Below are 18,024 nucleotides of genomic sequence, written 5' to 3' on the forward strand. Positions count from 1 at the left end.
GGTTTGCCTTGGTTCTGCATTCCTAATATTAAGAATAAAGGGGGATCTTCATAGCATTGCTGTGATGGGTTGGATCACAGAAACCCCCTGGGAGCTGGCACCTGATGTGCCAAGACTACTTCTGCTCCCGCTTTCCTGCCCTGCCAGTTTAGGACTCCAGCACCCTGCCTGGTTTGAGCCAGACGCGCCAGCCTGCTGCAAACCCAGACGCAGTTCTGAACCACGTCCCCTAACAGCTGTAGGCTTAACTGACAGCAGCTTACAGAAGTGTGCCTGTCTTTAACGCTCAGATGCCCAACTCCCAATGGGGTCCAAACCCTAAATAAATCTGTTTTACCCTGTATAAAGCTTATACAGGATAAACGCATAAATTGTTCGCCCTCTATAACACTGATCGAGAGAGATGCAGAGCTGTTTGCCCCCCTTCTCGCCGTATTAATACATACTCTGGGTTAATTAATACGTAAAAAGTTATTTTACAGAAAGTAGGAATTAAGTGGTTCCAAGTAGTAACAGACAGAACAAAGTGAATTACCAAGCAAAATAAAATAAAACCCGCAAGTCTATGTCTAATAAAACTGAATACAGACAAAACCTTAACAGTTCCAGTAAGCTTCCTTTTACAGACTAATCTCCTTTTAGTCCGGGTCCAGCAATCACTCATACCCCCTGTAGTTACTGTCTTTTGTTCCAGTTTCTTTCAGGTATCCTTGAGGGTGGAGGGGCTATCTCCTTAGCCAGCTGAAGACAAAATGGAGGGGCCTCCCAGGGGTTTAAATAGACTTTCTCTTGTGGGTGGAGACCCCCTCTCTCTGATGCAAAGTCCAGCTACAAAATGGAGTTTTGGAGTCACATGGGCAAGTCACATGTCCCTGCAAAACTGAGTTCCTTACCAGTCAAGCCACATTCCTGGGAAAGTTCAGATGTGGACAAGTTCTATTGTCTGTTAAGTGCTTCTTGATTGGGCACTTAACTTGCACATTCCTTTCTCAAGAAGCTGACCAAATGCTTCTTACTAAGGCTATTTAGAAATGAAGCAAATATACAACCAATATTCATAACTTCAACTGCAAAAATGATAAAGGCATAGAAATAGGAGGAATACATTCAGTAGATCATAACCTTTACAGAGATGTTACATGGCATATGTAACATAAAACATATTCCAGTTATGTTGTGTGTGTGTATATATACATTCATAAACATATTTCCATAGAGCTTATTTCCTTCATTATACACTGCGTACATCAGGCCAAAGCCTGGGATTCTGAGTCTATTCAACTCTAATTTATTTGATAGACTTGCACTAAAACCTACGCTGTGTCAGTCTTTTGTATAATTTATATAATTTTTCCTTTATAATAACCAATCATCATTGTCTCACTGTTTAGGTGCTTTAAGTGATGTCCTTTTGTCTATTTATACTTTTTATTTCTAAATTAAAGAACATTCCCCGCACCTGTCGCTATACTTTGAAGCACACAAGGTTTCATGTTGCTAACTGGAAGTATTCTTTAATTATCATCGAATAGGTGACCTACTGTCAAACAACAGTTGTCTCTAAATGGATTACAGGGAGTTTGTGGCTTAAAATGGGCTCTGTCTTCCAGCTGCAGCAAATAGTTCACATTAACTATATTGATCAGAATAACTTGTATCTAAAGTACAGGGAACATAAACACTAGTTTTGACTCTAAATTTCAGCTATTTATTTAACTTCTATGGATTAGGCAGGTGAAGAATAAAAATAAGAGGACAAGGCTATGAACCAAGCAGTTAGACAAGCTGTTCAAAAGTGTCTGTGCCATCTGGATATACAGGAAAAATTAGCACATTAAAATGGTTAACTCTCGTATTCAAAGTTGTCTGATCTCATGCAAGATCATTCCTCATGAGTCAGAAATCAGCAGTGCAGTATAGTGTCTTACTCAGGCTGTAACTGCCTGACTGTGGTGGGTGATACTGTGAATTCCACAGCTGAAGAAGTTGAATTTAATTATAGTGCATTGGTAAATGAAAGCTTGAATAAAAGACCCAAGCTAAGAGGGAATCTTTTCATATTTTTGTCATTGTTTGTGATTTTGAGCCAATCACAGTCTAGGAAAAAATTCCTTTCTTTCAAATACTCACCAGCTTGTCTTTCACAAAATCCTACCCAGCACAACTGATTCTTGCAAAAAGATTTTCGTAACTTCATCTGATCTTTGAGCAATCACAACTTCCAAAATGCTGTCAGTGGAAAGTCAGGGCAGTGTCACAGAACCACAAACCCACACAAAGCAATAAAAACCTTTGTTCTAGAGGTTGCTTAATCTTTTTGTCTTGCTGTACAATACGAATAATGTTCATGATGTCGTGAAAAGCTCCCAACAGGTCTTGTGGTTTTCAAATGTCTCAGTTTTCTTCAGTGATTAGTCACCCACAAAAGCAGTTAATTCCTTCATATGCTGCTTTGTCATGAACGTTACTTCCATAGCATTTCAAGCAGAAAAAAGAAAAAAATCTCATGCATTTTCTATTATGTAAATGTGGGAAGGGGAAACTCTTTAGCTAAACTAGTTTGTTAGATGAATGGCTTAGTTTGGATGGGATTGTTAACTTCCCCCCCCTTTCACCATTGCAAGTGATGGCTTAATTAGAGCAGTATACTTTATACTCCTGTAATTCAAGCCTTGTTAGAATTTTCCATAATAAATGCTTCCCCAGTTGGTTTATTGTCAACAGGAATTTTAGTTTTCGTGGAGGGGTCACTGCTGGCTTCAATTTTACATTTGCGATGGTTATTTCTTTGCATTTCTTCTTTCTTGCTTAGTATTTGCTATAAACAAAAAAAATTGTCCACACTAGAGACTTCTCTGGCAAGCACTCTGACTTTCACATCACTTGCACTTAGACTTGTGGCTGGACATGTCGGTTTTGCTGAAGGGAGGCCATTGACAACAATAAGCAATAGAGACTTGGTATGACTGCAGAATATTCTCAAGTAGAAGTATTCATAAGCCTGGAACTATAGTAGGCCGATATACTAAGACCTAAATAACTTTGTCTTTCATATGTCTGATCTGCAATACAACGAATCTTACCACCTTAAATATATTTAAAAAATACACTGCAGTTATAAAGGCCAATAAAATCAAGGAAGTGCATTGCTAAAGCTAATGTGTCTTTAGGTAGTAATGCTATTTAAACTCTGTAATAAATGTACTGCAGTTTTAAGATTTTTTTCCACCAGTGAAGTTGGTTTTGGTATCATATGTTTTGATATAAGGATTATGGGTGGACAGAAATAGAAGGGACCATGATTTGGGTCCTTGTAAGTGAGACCACCTCTCTCCCTAGATGAAACTGATACAGTTGAGATCAGATGAGGACCTGGGCAACTGATTGTCGTAGCACTGGAGATAGGGTACCTTAGTGTAGGGCCCTCAGCTGAAGGATTCACTTCTAAGTTTGTTTACTTTGAAGGAACGTTTTCAGGCCCTTCTGTTTTACCTGAAGGGGGATGATATTGGGTGATTGGGGGTGGGGGAAATTGATAGATTAAATTTAATCTATCAACCAGTCAACAAATGTTTTATTGTACACTTAACTAGGAAGAATTAAAAGCACATTTTTCTATGCACATCATATGAGGCAGGATGAAGTGATAACTTTTTATAAACTATAAAATGTTTACCCTTCTTTACACTTCCAGACATTTTGTGGCTAATCAAGCAGCATCTTGTTTATACCAATATTGTCATTCACTTCCTTTATACAGCAGTTCATCTAGAAATTTATCTGCAGAAACTGAGTTATAAGGAAAAAATCTTTGCTTGTCCTGTATTTCAGTATGATTTATTCATGTTTGTTATCTGCTAGTTTCCTTTGGCACAGTGACTACAATTTTTCACTAATCTTGCTTCCTTTTCAGACTGGAAGAATCATTAATTTATTGGAATAAAAAATGCAGCTACTTCTTGCCTAACCTTATTATGATGTTCTGGGCAAGGTTCTTATAAACTCATTTCTCAATTTAATGTGCTGCTGATCAGTTTCTGTTATGTAACATTTTACTCCTAGAACTTTTTGTTGTTTCACTTCATTGACATAAATAAGGCTCAAATAGTCAAAAAGTGTTTAATAGTTTTTGGTGCTCCCTACTGCAGTGCTGCCGCTGTTGGCTGAAAGAATACTGGACTGAAGAACTTGCTCACAAGCTGCCTGATGTCTTGGAAGTTGAGAATTAATTCCATTTGATTAACCATTGTCTATGAAACTTGTTTGATGGTGAAAGGGGGTTTGCACAAATGCTGAGGTGCTTTATACACAGAACATTTATTTTAGCCTCACAACTAGAGGGCTGCTTAGGCCTAATTTTTAAGCCAGAACTGGACCCAAGCCCAAGAGAGTTGAGTTGAGTTTTCCCACCTCACCTGACCCCTGACCCTTCTTTCCTAACCTGTGTCAGCATCTCCACTGTTAGCTGCATTCTCTGCTCCTGCTATAAAAAGACCATAAGAATGGCCATACTGGGTCAGACCAAAGGTCCATCTAGCCCAGTATCCTGTCCTTCGACAGTGCCAATGACAAGTGCCCCAGAGGGAATGAACAGAACAGGTAATGATTAAGTGATCCACCTCCTGTCGCCCATTCACAGCTTCTGGCAAACAGAGGCTAGAGACACCATCCCTGCCCATCCTGGCTGATAGCCATTGATGGACCTATCCTCCATGAATGTATCTAGTTCTTTTCTGAACCTTGTTACTGTCTTGGCCTTCACAACATCCTCTGGCAAGGAGTTCCACAGGTTGACTGTGCGTTGTGTGGAAGAAATACTTCCTTTTGTTTTAAACCTGCTGCCTATTAATTTCATTTGTGACTCTTAGTTCTTGTGTTATGAGAAGGAGTAAATAACACTTCCTTATTTACTTTCTTGACACCAGTCATGATTGTATAGACCTCTATCATATCCCCTCTTATTCTTCTCTTTTCCAAGCTGAAAATCACCATCTTATTAATCTCCCCTCATATGGAAGCCATTCCATACTCCTAATCATTCTTTTTGCCCTTTTCGGTACCTTTTCCAATTCCAATATATCTCTTTTTGAGACTGGGCACACAGTATTCAAGATATGGGTGCAGCATAAGATAAGTAAGTAGGTCAGTAGGCTAAGACAGAATGTCTGAGCCAGCTAAGCTAAGAGGGAGAACACCCAGGGAACCATTTACTAACAATGGACAAGGTAAGATAGGAATGGACAGGGCATGCTGCACAATCATTGGTTCCTGCAAAGTAACCAAGCCAATCCCAAAATGTGATGCAGTGTGTCGTAAAAGTAATCTAATGTGTAAATGTATAAAAAAGAGGAGGTTTGCTGTGTAACTGTGGGTGTATGGTACTCTCTGTACCCACCCCCCTCCACTTGAGTCTGATCAACTCAGTGTAGCTTTGCTGTCTGCCAAATAAAGGAACCCGCGTGATGAAATCTGGAGTCAAACTGAACTTTTTGGATCCCAGAGAACTGGATGAAGTGTTCTCCCAGAACTGGACAAGGTGTTCTGAATAAGCCAAGTGGAAAAGGTCTTGGAGGGAATCCCAGCAACTTCTGAAACTTCAGCCTTAGCAGATACAGTTTTAAATGTTATCCCCTTGAGCAAATAAATTGTGGCGATCTCAGCATTCTACTACATATATAATAGTTTTTACTTAGATCGTTTTATATTGTTTTAAATAACATATAATAAGACGACATTATTGTCTAGCTGCACTTAGTCTTTAAAAATGTGTTCAGTAGGATTGCCACAAAACCGCAGGAACAGGGCTGTGAGCAGTAGCTGGCTTGAGAGGTCATGAAAACAGCCCATTAGTCTTTGCATGAGGAAATACCAAAGTAGAAGGTGGCGGCGGCAGCTTCCTCCTTTACAGTGTCAGCTTCAACGCACGGTAGAGAAGTCCCGGGCCTGCCTTCAATATAAAAAGAGAGCAAGGTTTGGTTTAACTGAATACTGAAGCACCAGCTAAAAAGGACCGTCTCTTGGCTTGCTTCTACCTGGCTTTACTGAAGTAATTATCTCATGTCCTGAGGAATAACACGGTGTGAGACTACGAAGATGATACATAACATTTTCAGATTGTCAGACACTGAAGTTAAGTTTTAGAAATAATTAACCTCATGAGAACGTATAGCTAATGAATTCTAAAACTGTGACTCATGAACAAAATATATGCTAAGTACAAGCAAGTAATTGTTCAAAGGTACTAAGTTTTGTGCACACTTTATCCAGCCAAGAAATGTGTGAATATATTTTCCAGAGAGACTAATGTAAAGATCACACTTCTGACTGAACAAGTTATTCTCTTGTTACAATTAACGCCTAAGATTACTACAGCTGAGATGGACTAAAAAATATTATTTTCTTAATTTTATTTTTCACATGTTAGAGTAGCACTTTGTGTATAGTTGATTTCACTTGTACCTTTGTATAGTTAGTCAGTTCCCCTATTTCTGTTGGTCTTTTTTGCAGAGCAACAAGAACAAAGACACATTTTTAAAAAAAATAGGAAAACATGATTGTAAAACCACAAAAAATAGCAAGACAACTTTTAGGTGTAGTACCTGAAACTGCTTTATACTCATTTAATAATTAACTGGTTTGAACTTGGACGGTTTCTTCTTAGACATTTAGTATAACATAGACATTTGGATATGCCATAACTGATAAATTCCCTGACCTTAAAAATGTTAATGTATACATCCATAGACATCTGTTTCACTGAAACTACTGGAATGCACACTTACAGGCCCTCAGTGCTTGTCTTTACAAGATAACTAAAGCAGTGAATTACTTCCAGGGGTAGGCGTATAAAACAGCAGGTAAGACAAACGTTATATTTCTTTATTATATGGCAGATAACTCAAACCATGTGATAATACACATGTATTCCTGGCTCTGCCCCTGCCTTGCTTGCTCAGTGACCTTGGGCAAATCACGTCCCCACTCTTTCCCTCAGGTTCCCCATCTGTAATGGCTGTATTTCAAGGAATCCCTGTTGAGGTTACAGGGACAAACCATCCCAATGAGTCGAAAGAATAGTAAATATGGCAGGCGACCAGCTTGGCTTAACGGTGAAATCCTAGCGGATCTTGAACATAAAAAAGAAGCTTACAAGAAGTGGAAGGTTGGACATATGACCAGGGAAAAGTATAAAAATATTGCTCGGGCATGTAGGAATGAAATCAGGAGGGCCAAATCGCACCTGGAGCTGCAGCTAGCGAGAGATGTCAAGAGTAACAAGAAGGGTTTCTTCAGGTATGTTGGCAACAAGAAGAAAGCCAAGGAAAGTGTGGGCCCCTTACTGAATGAGGGAGGCAACCTAGTGACAGAGGATGTGGAAAAAGCTAATGTACTCAATGCTTTTTTTGCCTCTGTTTTCACTAACAAGGTCAGCTCCCAGACTGCTACGCTGGGCATCACAAAATGGGGAAGAGATGGCCAGCCCTCTGTGGAGATAGAGGTGGTTAGGGACTATTTAGAAAAGCTGGACGTGCACAAGTCCATGGGGCCGGACAAGTTGCATCCGAGAGTGCTGAAGGAATTGGCGGCTGTGATTGCAGAGCCATTGGCCATTATCTTTGAAAACTCGTGGCGAACCGGGGAAGTCCCGGATGACTGGAAAAAGGCTAATGTAGTGCCAATCTTTAAAAAAGGGAAGAAGGAGGATCCTGGGAACTACAGGCCAGTCAGCCTCACCTCAGTCCCTGGAAAAATCATGGAGCAGGTCCTCAAAGAATCAATCTTGAAGTACTTGCATGAGAGGAAAGTGATCAGGAACAGCCAGCATGGATTCACCAAGGGAAGGTCATGCCTGACTAATCTAATCGCCTTTTATCATGAGATTACTGGTTCTGTGGATGAAGGGAAAGCAGTGGATGTATTGTTTCTTGACTTTAGCAAAGCTTTTGACACGGTCTCCCACAGTATTCTTGTCAGCAAGTTAAGGAAGTATGGGCTGGATGAATACACTATAGGGTGGGTAGAAAGCTGGCTAGATTGTCGGGCTCAACGGGTAGTGATCAATGGCTCCATGTCTAGTTGGCAGCCGGTGTCAAGTGGAGTGCCCCAGGGGTCAGTCCTGGGGCCGGTTTTGTTCAATATCTTCATAAATGATCTGGAGGATGGTGTGGATTGCACTCTCAGCAAATTTGCGGACGATACTAAACTGGGAGGAGTGGTAGATACGCTGGAGGGGAGGGATAGGATACAGAAGGACCTAGACAAATTGGAGGATTGGGCCAAAAGAAATCTGATGAGGTTCAATAAGGATAAGTGCAGGGTCCTGCACTTAGGACGGAAGAATCCAATGCACCGCTACAGACTAGGGACCGAATGGCTAGGCAGCAGTTCTGCGGAAAAGGACCTAGGGGTGACAGTGGACGAGAAGCTGGATATGAGTCAGCAGTGTGCCCTTGTTGCCAAGAAGGCCAATGGCATTTTGGGATGTATAAGTAGGGGCATAGCGAGCAGATCGAGGGACGTGATCGTCCCCCTCTATTCGACATTGGTGAGGCCTCATCTGGAGTACTGTGTCCAGTTTTGGGCCCCACACTACAAGAAGGATGTGGATAAATTGGAGAGAGTCCAGCGAAGGGCAACAAAAATGATTAGGGGTCTAGAACACATGACTTATGAGGAGAGGCTGAGGGAGCTGGGATTGTTTAGCCTGCAGAAGAGAAGAATGAGGGGGGGATTTGATAGCTGCTTTCAACTACCTGAAAGGGGGTTCCAAAGAGGATGGCTCTAGACTGTTCTCAATGGTAGCAGATGACAGAACGAGGAGTAATGGCCTCAAGTTGCAGTGGGGGAGGTTTTAGATTGGATATTAGGAAAAACTTTTTCACTAAGAGGGTGGTGAAACACTGGAATGCGTTGCCTAGGGAGGTGGTGGAATCTCCTTCCTTGGAAGTTTTTAAGGTCAGGCTTGACAAAGCCCTGGCTGGGATGATTTAACTGGGAATTGGTCCTGCTTCGAGCAGGGGGTTGGACTAGATGACCTTCAGGGGTCCCTTCCAACCCTGATATTCTATGATTCTATGGTTCTATGATTTGTAAAATGAGGATAATGACACTGACCTTCTTTGTAAAAGCTCTTTGAGATCTACTGATGAAAAGTGTTATAAGATCCAGTTATTATTATTATTTTATTAACAGGAAACAAAACCATAACACAAATGTTTTGTCGTTTCTTTTTTTATGTGGTATATAATTTCAGCCGTTACAGTAATAGATAAAAAGTACCTGAATTATTTGTATAACATAAAGGGTTTTTTGGTCAATAACAAATATATGGAATATTTCTCATTTTCCTTTGCTTTAAATTACATCTGATTTTGTTTTTGTTCAAATAACCCTTAGCAAAAGTCATAGTTTGGCATGCGCACATTCAACATTTTTACCCTGTCATTTTTTTTTTTTAGAAGCTACAGCACAGTAAATTGGCTATCAACTGACCACTGTCTGAAAGTAAAACTGAGTAGAAAATTCAAACCACAGGCCAAAATGGCAAAGCCATTAAGATACTCTAGTTTTTATTGCAGTTGCCTTCATCAGTGGCTTCTCAGAGAGATGCTACGAATTGCTATTCGATCATCTGGAAGGACAGGAAAAGATGGGTCGCTCTTTGAGGATGCAATATTTCACTGTTTTTAGACAAAAAAAAAACCTGGTTTTATACAGGATTACAATTATGAAACATCCTCAACCCCACACCATGCCAAGGGAGGGCGGTGGAGGGGGGGGGAGGGGAATTGAAATAAAGCTCGAATTATGCAGAGAGCTTGCCAGCCTGGTTTGGTTGTTATAAGAAGTGGTAGGAAAGGCCATTACTGGAACAGGGTCCACTAGCAACTTGGAGTAGTACGTCAGCATTTCCATTTTTTTTAAAGCGTTTATAATTTGGCCATTAAAATCTTTCAGCTGGCTTAAACTTGACAGATGCTGGCTGCAAGCACGTTCCCCTGGTTTTGTCCACGGGTTAAAAAAATGGTTCTGCCATTGTCACATTGTTGTAATTTAAAAGTGGGCTTTCTGGAGGCTTAAAATGCTTGACTAAAAGGAAGTGTAAAAAGTTTTGAATAATTATATTTTTAACATTTTGTGTGTATAAACCTTGTTTAATCAGGGGCTGATAAATGAAACTAATCATTGGCAACTGCAAGTAGGAAACTTTTTGCAGAGAAGTGGGGAGTATTTGCTTCTGTTTCAGCAGAGGTCAAGCTTTTGCTTTAAAAAAAATCTTCAAATGTAAACCTGTGGCCTTCTCATGAATGCGCAGATAGACTGAAAGAAATGAGCTCAGTGTGATGTTAACTCTGAAGTCAGTCTCTCTCTCCCTCTCTGGCTTTTGGACTTTAAACATATACAATGTTATGGACCAGATCCTCAGCTGGTGTAAACTGACATAGCTCCTTTGACTCAATGGAGCTTGGTAAGTTTATATCCGCTGAAGATCTGGCTCTCTGTTTTGATGGCATCTGTCCAGAACAGTTAAGCATCTTCTCATCCCAACCATGCCTGTATTTTGTGCCCTTTCAGCAAGAAGGATAAATCTTTGGCATATTGAATAAATGGAGGATTTGTTAAGGGCTGATTCATATTGTCTAAAATCTATAAACTATATTGTAGATCCAATTTAATCCTCAACCAAACAGCTTGTGCCTAATTATTGAGGTTAGAGACACAATAAAATTCCTCAGTCTTCATTGCCCTTAGTATTGTGGTTTACCTATGCTGCAGTGACAATAGCATGCAATTTCAGCCTTAATTATTCATTTCCTGACTATGGTTAACTGTAGCCAAAACCTTTTTAATATTGTGTTAATCCATTTTTATAAGTTAAATAAATGGAAAGGGAATGAATAAAATGAGAATTTAAAGAATAAATAGTGTTTACCAGATATCATCTACAGGGAAGAACAGCTTAATGGATTTAGCTAATAAGGTAGGGCTGGAAGGTGGAATGTTTTGAATTACTTTAAATGTCATAAAAATATTAATCACATGAGAACAACTTGCTGTGTGTTTACAGAACAAAGTTCATCTTGTTGGTCTGGTCTAAATGGACTTTTTATACAGATGGAGTATAGTTTCTTCTGAAAAACAACAAACAACTTTGGTACAGAAGTTTGTGTATGCATGGTGGATTTATGATGGGGTGCAAATTAGCACTGAAATAGTTTTTGTTTAAAAAAAAAACAGGAGAAACTTATTTTTAAACTGAATATATTGTTTATGAAAGGCAGAAAGGCTGCCAGACCTGGATACTGAATTAATTTATCCCCTAAAGGAGTACTGTGGTATCACTAGAAGAACTAAACTTCTTGATGGAGATGGGACAGTCCTAACTCTACTAAATTTTGTGGTGTGGATGTCTCTCCACAAATGATCTAGGCTAAAATCACTGTCTGATTTCACTGTGATCAGTGAATTGAGACAGAAAGGTCTGACTTGTTGTAAAAACCTGGCCAAATTTGAACAGGTGCCTTACATATCATCCTTTTCTTGTTCCATTGAGCCACCCAGCCCCCCTGGAAATTTGGAAAATACAGTTTTAGCTTTGGGTCTTCTCAGATCTTTGACATTCGCCCTTTTGAATGAATATTTGAGTGTAAGATTTTAAAAACTTTTTTTCTTTTCGTTCTACATACTCTTCATAAATAAAAAATTCAAATAACTTACACCGCATTTGCAGAAATTCTTGATTTCACAGTTTGTATGATACTTCATTGCAAAACATAAGCAGCACGTACAGATTGGTTGATTAATAGTGATGAGCCAGTTTCCTAAGGTTCATTGTCCTTCTTTAGTATACACACAGTATTTCGGATGCTTATCCAAAACCTGAGTTAATTGTTTAAATCTCTTGCATCTGCAAAAATAGGCTGGAAGTCTCAAAAGAGAATTCTTGTAGGACTGGAAGCGCCATATGGCAAAGTCTTTCTCATTGTATTTTGTTGTTTTCTAATTCTGAATGGAATTGGGAAATACTGCAACGTGATATTTGCAAATATAGCTGGAGGGAGATATTGGTCACAAATGCAAAATGAATTTAATAACATTGTTTTTAATGTTTTGGTTGAACGTTAGATTCTTCTTTTATCTGAGCAGGGTTATCTATCTTTACTGACTAATGCATAAACTAGAAATATTATATTGGAAGAAGCAGGTGACTTCATAGATACAAGAGGAATATTTAGTGTAATAGCAAACTTGTTGATTATTTGCAATTTTGCAGTTTTAGAAACACTTCATTATTTAATAATTACCACAAGTCAGACCCAGAATTACAACAAGACTCCGAGCTGTTTAAAATGTGTGTTGGCTACATGGCTTCACCAAGTGTGCAGAACAAATACTTTCTCCTTACCTTAGATTCTGAACTAGCAACGTCAGATTATGACAGAAATCTGATGTGGTACAGGTGGGTTGTCTAAGTTTATAAAGTCTGAGATTAAACCTTACTTCAAGAACAGAGAGGTGTTGTGGCTCACAAAGGCTGAATAACTGGACCTAGTCTTGGATAATCCTGCTCCCTTACCCTAGGGCCAAAGGCTACATGTCTGTATTCCGGGAGATGACCAAGGTAGTTAGAAGCTGTGGTAATAAATATCCTTGAGCACAGGATTTTTTTCTCCTTGTTATTTCCCCTTTTTTAAAAAAATGGTTTTACCAGCAGTACATTCATAGCATTACTTGTGCGGTATCTAGTTATTTTAAAAATATTATTTGATTATTTAATTCTGGACTCCAGGATCACTTTGACTCCTCTCATGTCTATAAACTCTTAGTCCACAATTTAAACATGTGAATTGTTATGAATAATACAGGGTTTTAGCTGTACCTTGTGTAGTTGCATTTTTAATCTCCCAAATAGTAAATGGAGATATGGGTATGTATCAGTGGAATCTAAGTCTAACTTGACTTTTTACGGATTCATACTAATGAATATCTTGAGTGAGGTAAACCTAACTTTGAGGTTAGCAGAGGATGAGTTAGGGTCAATTTGGTGGTGGCAAATTTAAAGGAAAATCCCCCAAAGTTCTCTGCCAGTCTGGTAATAGGCCTGCTAATAGTACCTTTATATTATATACATTTTATTAGATTCCTCTTGGTTTACCATAAACACAAAATGTATATATGATAAGCAGAAATATGAACTGAAGTGTTTCTAAACGTTGATGTATATACATTCGACCATTGCTTACATATAAATTTCAAAACATGTAGAATATGGTTTCTGTCATGCTGAAAGTACAGAAAATCTCCTGAAACAAAACTTTGGAGGAATAAAACACTCTAAGTGTTCTGATTTTATAATTTTTGTTATGTGACAAACTGTTGTAAGAAAAACATTTTGTAGACTCTGTTTTATGAATGGGTTTTGTGGTCTTTATATTGAATTATACTAAACAAGAGCTGGCATAAATTTACTACTGTTGTGGAAATTAGATTGGTTCATCTTCTGATCAGCTGGTGTCCTTAGTTACACCAAAGGAGAGCAAGAGACCTTCCTTCCAATTAGTACCATCAAGCCTAATTAAGTGACTTTTTTTTTAATGGTAAAAAAAAAAAGTATTTCATGATTTGTGAAAGCCCTGATGGTTTGTTGTCCTCCTCAGCCCACTTTACCCACTAAAATCGCTATCTGCAAAACTGGCATTTAAGTCATGACATGGCAAAGTAGGAGATAAATCGAGTGTAGCTAGAAGGGACACGTATGATACTGCAGGCAGACAAGCTTTAAAACTATTTTAATACGTTAGCATATGTCACAATACGAAGAGCATTTGTGCTTATTAAAGTACTTAAGGAAGCATTCCATTTGGTTGAAGTGTTGGAAACACTTTGCGTTTCAACCTAAATTATGAATTTTTCTTTTTTACTGACTTGCATAGCCACCATAACATTTTTCTCATTCTCATCTTGGTGGCTCAGTTTGCTTGGTAAGCATTTTCTTTGTGATCTGAGATAAACCACAGATTTAGCTGGTTGTGGTCTGGAGTTAACAAACCCAAGTAAAACTGTTTTGGAACGTGAAACACATTTATTAGCTAGTCTCAAATGTATTTAGGGTAAAATTAAGTAATGGTATGCTGTTTGACTCCAAAGGCTAAAAGAATATTGTGAACTTTTTTAATTATCAGAAACTGAATTAACTTTTTTTTTAAATAGCATTTTTACATGTTCATTTTGAAGACAAAATAAGTTTGCAGATCATTAGAAAATAACACTTTGGAAGTACTACTTCAAACTACTGTATGCATAAACGTATCTCAAACTGAAATGTCATTTAAAATTTTTTCTCTCAGCCTAAAAGTTAAGGACCAGTTATTATCTCCTGAAAACTTTAGGAGAGGGCTGTCAAGGAAAGGATGATAAAAATGTAGCTATAATGTTGAGAGAGTTTATGTCTCTTCGCTTTCCCATTTTCCTGAACACCTACTTCCACTTTGGTGTTCTTTAGCAGGAGAGTTTTAGGAAGGAGACTGATCAGTGTGGTGGTGTGAATTACTCCTCACCCTTTGAATATGGTGATAATTCCAGGTCTAAAAATAGGAGATAGCAAAGTGTAAAATTCTGGTTGAATCTTTAGGTACAAAACTCAAACTTCAAAAATGAACATTTTTCATTTTACACTGCTGGGGCAGCTTAGATTATAGCAATTTTTCATCAATAAGTGTATCGAACTATGGAATGACATACATGTTTCATGCTAGCTATGGTCATAATAAAAAGAAATCTTTCCATGCGTGTTGCCATTTGTTCTCTTGTTGCTTTTGTTGCTGTAAATTGACAACTCTTCAGTTAGAAGTGATTAATGATGCACCCCAGTGCTTTATAGGTCTTGAGGTCAGTAGTCTCATAGACTGGAAATTCTGTGGGAAACTGGGAGAGCAGACCCGTTCCTCCAAAGGGACAAAAACCTCTCTCTGTTCAGAATTATCGTTGAAGTGTGCATAATGTGTCATCAGTGATGAACAAACGCTGAAGACGCAGGGCAAAAAATGTGTGTTCTCTCTCTCTCTCTCTCCCCCCCGCCCCTCATATTTAGCCAACATATATGGATAATACACATATCTCCATTTGCACCAGTTAGTAACAAGCCACACTTGTTACCTGAGGACTTAACTCACACTCAGAAATTTTATTATTAGAAGGTGATGTGTCCTGGAAGTTAAATGGAAGGGTAAATATTTTAGCATATAAAAGTTGAGACTGTAAATGAACAGGATTGGAAGCTTCAGTTATATAGATTCAGCTGAAATATCTATTTAACTCCATTTCTTGCTTTCCACACTTTCCTGCTGCTGATACAGTGCTGATCTGGAGAGCCTAACCGATACTTAGTAATTAAAGTGCAACCTCAGTTGTCTGCTCACCAATTAACGGAACTCTTCACCAGTCAGCAGCATTCCAGAAGTAATGTTCCAGCTTCCCTTATTCGAAACCCAATTCCAAATATTTTTGGAAAATCAGGGTTGTATGATTTGGGATGATGTATAATTGCTGCTTCCTCGATAATTTTTGAAGTGCCACAGCTCAAGTACCAAATACAGCCAACTATGTCTTAAAATATGGAGATGAGCCATTCTTCCATATCACCTGCAAAAAAAAAAAAAAAAAGATTAATATTGCTCAGCAACATCTTATATATTTGGTGAACTCAAACATTAAGTGATCTTTAGAGGAAGATGCAGTGTATGTGTGTGTGTGTGTGTGTATATATACAAATATTTTATTATGGTTATGTACTTTTTATTTTATTTTGTATTTTTTACGACACAGACACCTTAGGTGAGGCCCTCAGATACTAAAGGCTGCACTGGCAACATGTAGGTATCACAAAGTTTGGGTGGTGTGCATTATGTCCGTTACCATCCCTCCCCTTCTATCTCCCCTCCCCCGCCATTTGCATCTGTTAGGAAGAATTTTTGTTGCTATCTGCAAAGGACTTGGAGTTATGTTAAACTTATCTTGGAAGACCTGAAAGAACACATGAGGTACCAATAATAACTTCATTTGGCTATAATCCTTCAAAAGCAGAACTGCCTTTTTTAGTAATCAAAAGAAGCTTTGTGCTTTAGCCCTGCTCTAAGGATGGTGCTGTGTTAAAACAGAGTCTGACTGGTGCAGTTGAGTTAAATGAAGTAATATCATATAAAGGGAAAGGAAAACAATAAGCAAACTGTTGAGATTATGGCTCAGGGCCATTGAAAAGATTGTAGTTTAATCTAAAACTTAAACAGAGATCAAAATGACTTCTGTATATTACTTGTTCTTATTGAAAAACCAAAAGCGTTAAGTGCAGGTATGAGCCCTTTGTTATATGTATACTGAGGTAACATAAAGTTGTTTCTGCAGCAACCTGTGACATTTCTGGCCATACAATTGTCATAGCTGCCATTTAGTGGATCAATCTGAAGGAAACTTAATTGAAACTTGTGTAGTTTCTTGCACTCCTATGTATGGTTGGCTGTTTTGTTTTGGTGGGCCCTCGATGTTGTTTTGGAGTAAGAGAATCCAGTTTGTTCATTTTTTTCGTCATATGTTAGCTGCAATACTGTAGACTCAAATCCAGTAATCTCGCTTTCTTTGCAGGAAATAATTAAGCTTAGTGAAAATTCACCCACATTTAATGGGGGAGGAGATAGATAAATATACTTTAACAGGTAAAGTATTTCAATAACCTAGCAATGAAGTACATGTATTTTTAAATTTGTACATGTTTTTTTCTTTTTTAGAGCACATTCTGCACCAAAGCCCGATCCTGTTCCTGTACAAAAGGTATGTTTTTTTAAAGTTCTACCCAGAGGTGTAGTGTGTCGCACTAGTTTCTGCACTTCCTTCACTCGATTCTTGATACACACTAGTAGTCAGTCTGTTCTTTTAGCACAACATATTGAGTTTTCCTATGTTATGTAAAGGTCTTATATACCAAGAAATCAGAGTGCTTTCCTTAGTGATATTGGTCTTAAAAAGTGGGCAAGAGTACAGTGATTAACAATTAAAAAGCAATAAATATATATTACCTTCCAGCTTTTTCATCCCCAAACACCTATTTTCTAACTATTTTTTCTTACCTTATTGATTGCCTTTATGGCAGCATTGACCCATCCTGAAGGGAGAAACCACTGTTCTTTCTTCCAAAGAGAAGCTATAACCTTTCTGTGCTCTTGAAAGGAGCCTAGCTTGATAAAGTGTATAGAACAGTTCATCAGAGTTCTTCCCAGTAGTGGAGAACCCTTCAGAGTTCACGCACTGTTGGAAAATACTTTTAGGCAAGACTATATTCTAAATTTTAGAACCCTTGCAAAACATCAAGTTCACATTCTTTTTCCAATATTTTAACCAAATGCAGGCAGGTAGGAAGTCTTTACAGGACAGATGCATGAGAACAGTCTACACCGCTCAGATCCTAAAAGCGTTTGAGGAATTCTATTCATCTCTGAAACATACATCACCAAAACCAGAAAGTAAATAATAGCCTTCATAGTATATGGCTTGTTCCTTTTCAGCTGTTTGCCAGTTGCTGCTGTGCCCCTTGAAATACCACTTAATGTACCCCATATCCAATGATGAGCTGCCAGAAGCTCAAGAACCGGTTTCTTCACTCGCTCCGGGTCTTCGGCGGCACTGAAGGACCCGCCACGGAAATGCCGCCGAAGACCCGGTGCGAGTGAAGGACCTGCCGCCGAAGGCTTGGAGTGCTGCCGGGACAGTAAAAATTCACACGGGAGCCTCCCCAGCTGAGAGCTCAGGTGGGACAGATAGGATGGTCCCGCAGGCCACATTCTGTCCGTCCCCCCTGAGCTTCCCCACCCCTTAGCAACTGGTTCTAAACCAGCTTCAAAATTTAACAACCGGTTCCCGTGAACCGGTGCAAACTGGCTCCAGCTCATCACTGCCCCATATCCTTTGACAAAGCAGCAAATTGCTACATATGATATAAAATGTAATATTCTGTGTGTGTGTGTGTGTGTGTGT

General features: G+C 38.8%; 1 protein-coding gene across 2 annotated transcripts in view; it reads left to right on the forward strand.

The window, feature by feature from the left end:
* PDLIM5 (PDZ and LIM domain 5) overlaps positions 1-18,024 on the forward strand; it is a 187,639-nt gene that overhangs the window by 85,854 nt on the left and 83,761 nt on the right. For both annotated transcript variants that reach the window (XM_077815040.1, XM_077815041.1), the window contains exon 4: positions 16,782-16,824. In XM_077815040.1, the coding sequence (XP_077671166.1) occupies positions 16,782-16,824 (43 nt within the window). The remainder of the gene's footprint in view (positions 1-16,781; positions 16,825-18,024) is intronic.

The sequence above is a fragment of the Eretmochelys imbricata genome, chromosome 4 (genome assembly GCF_965152235.1).
Source record: "Eretmochelys imbricata isolate rEreImb1 chromosome 4, rEreImb1.hap1, whole genome shotgun sequence".
NCBI lineage: Eukaryota > Metazoa > Chordata > Testudines > Cheloniidae > Eretmochelys > Eretmochelys imbricata.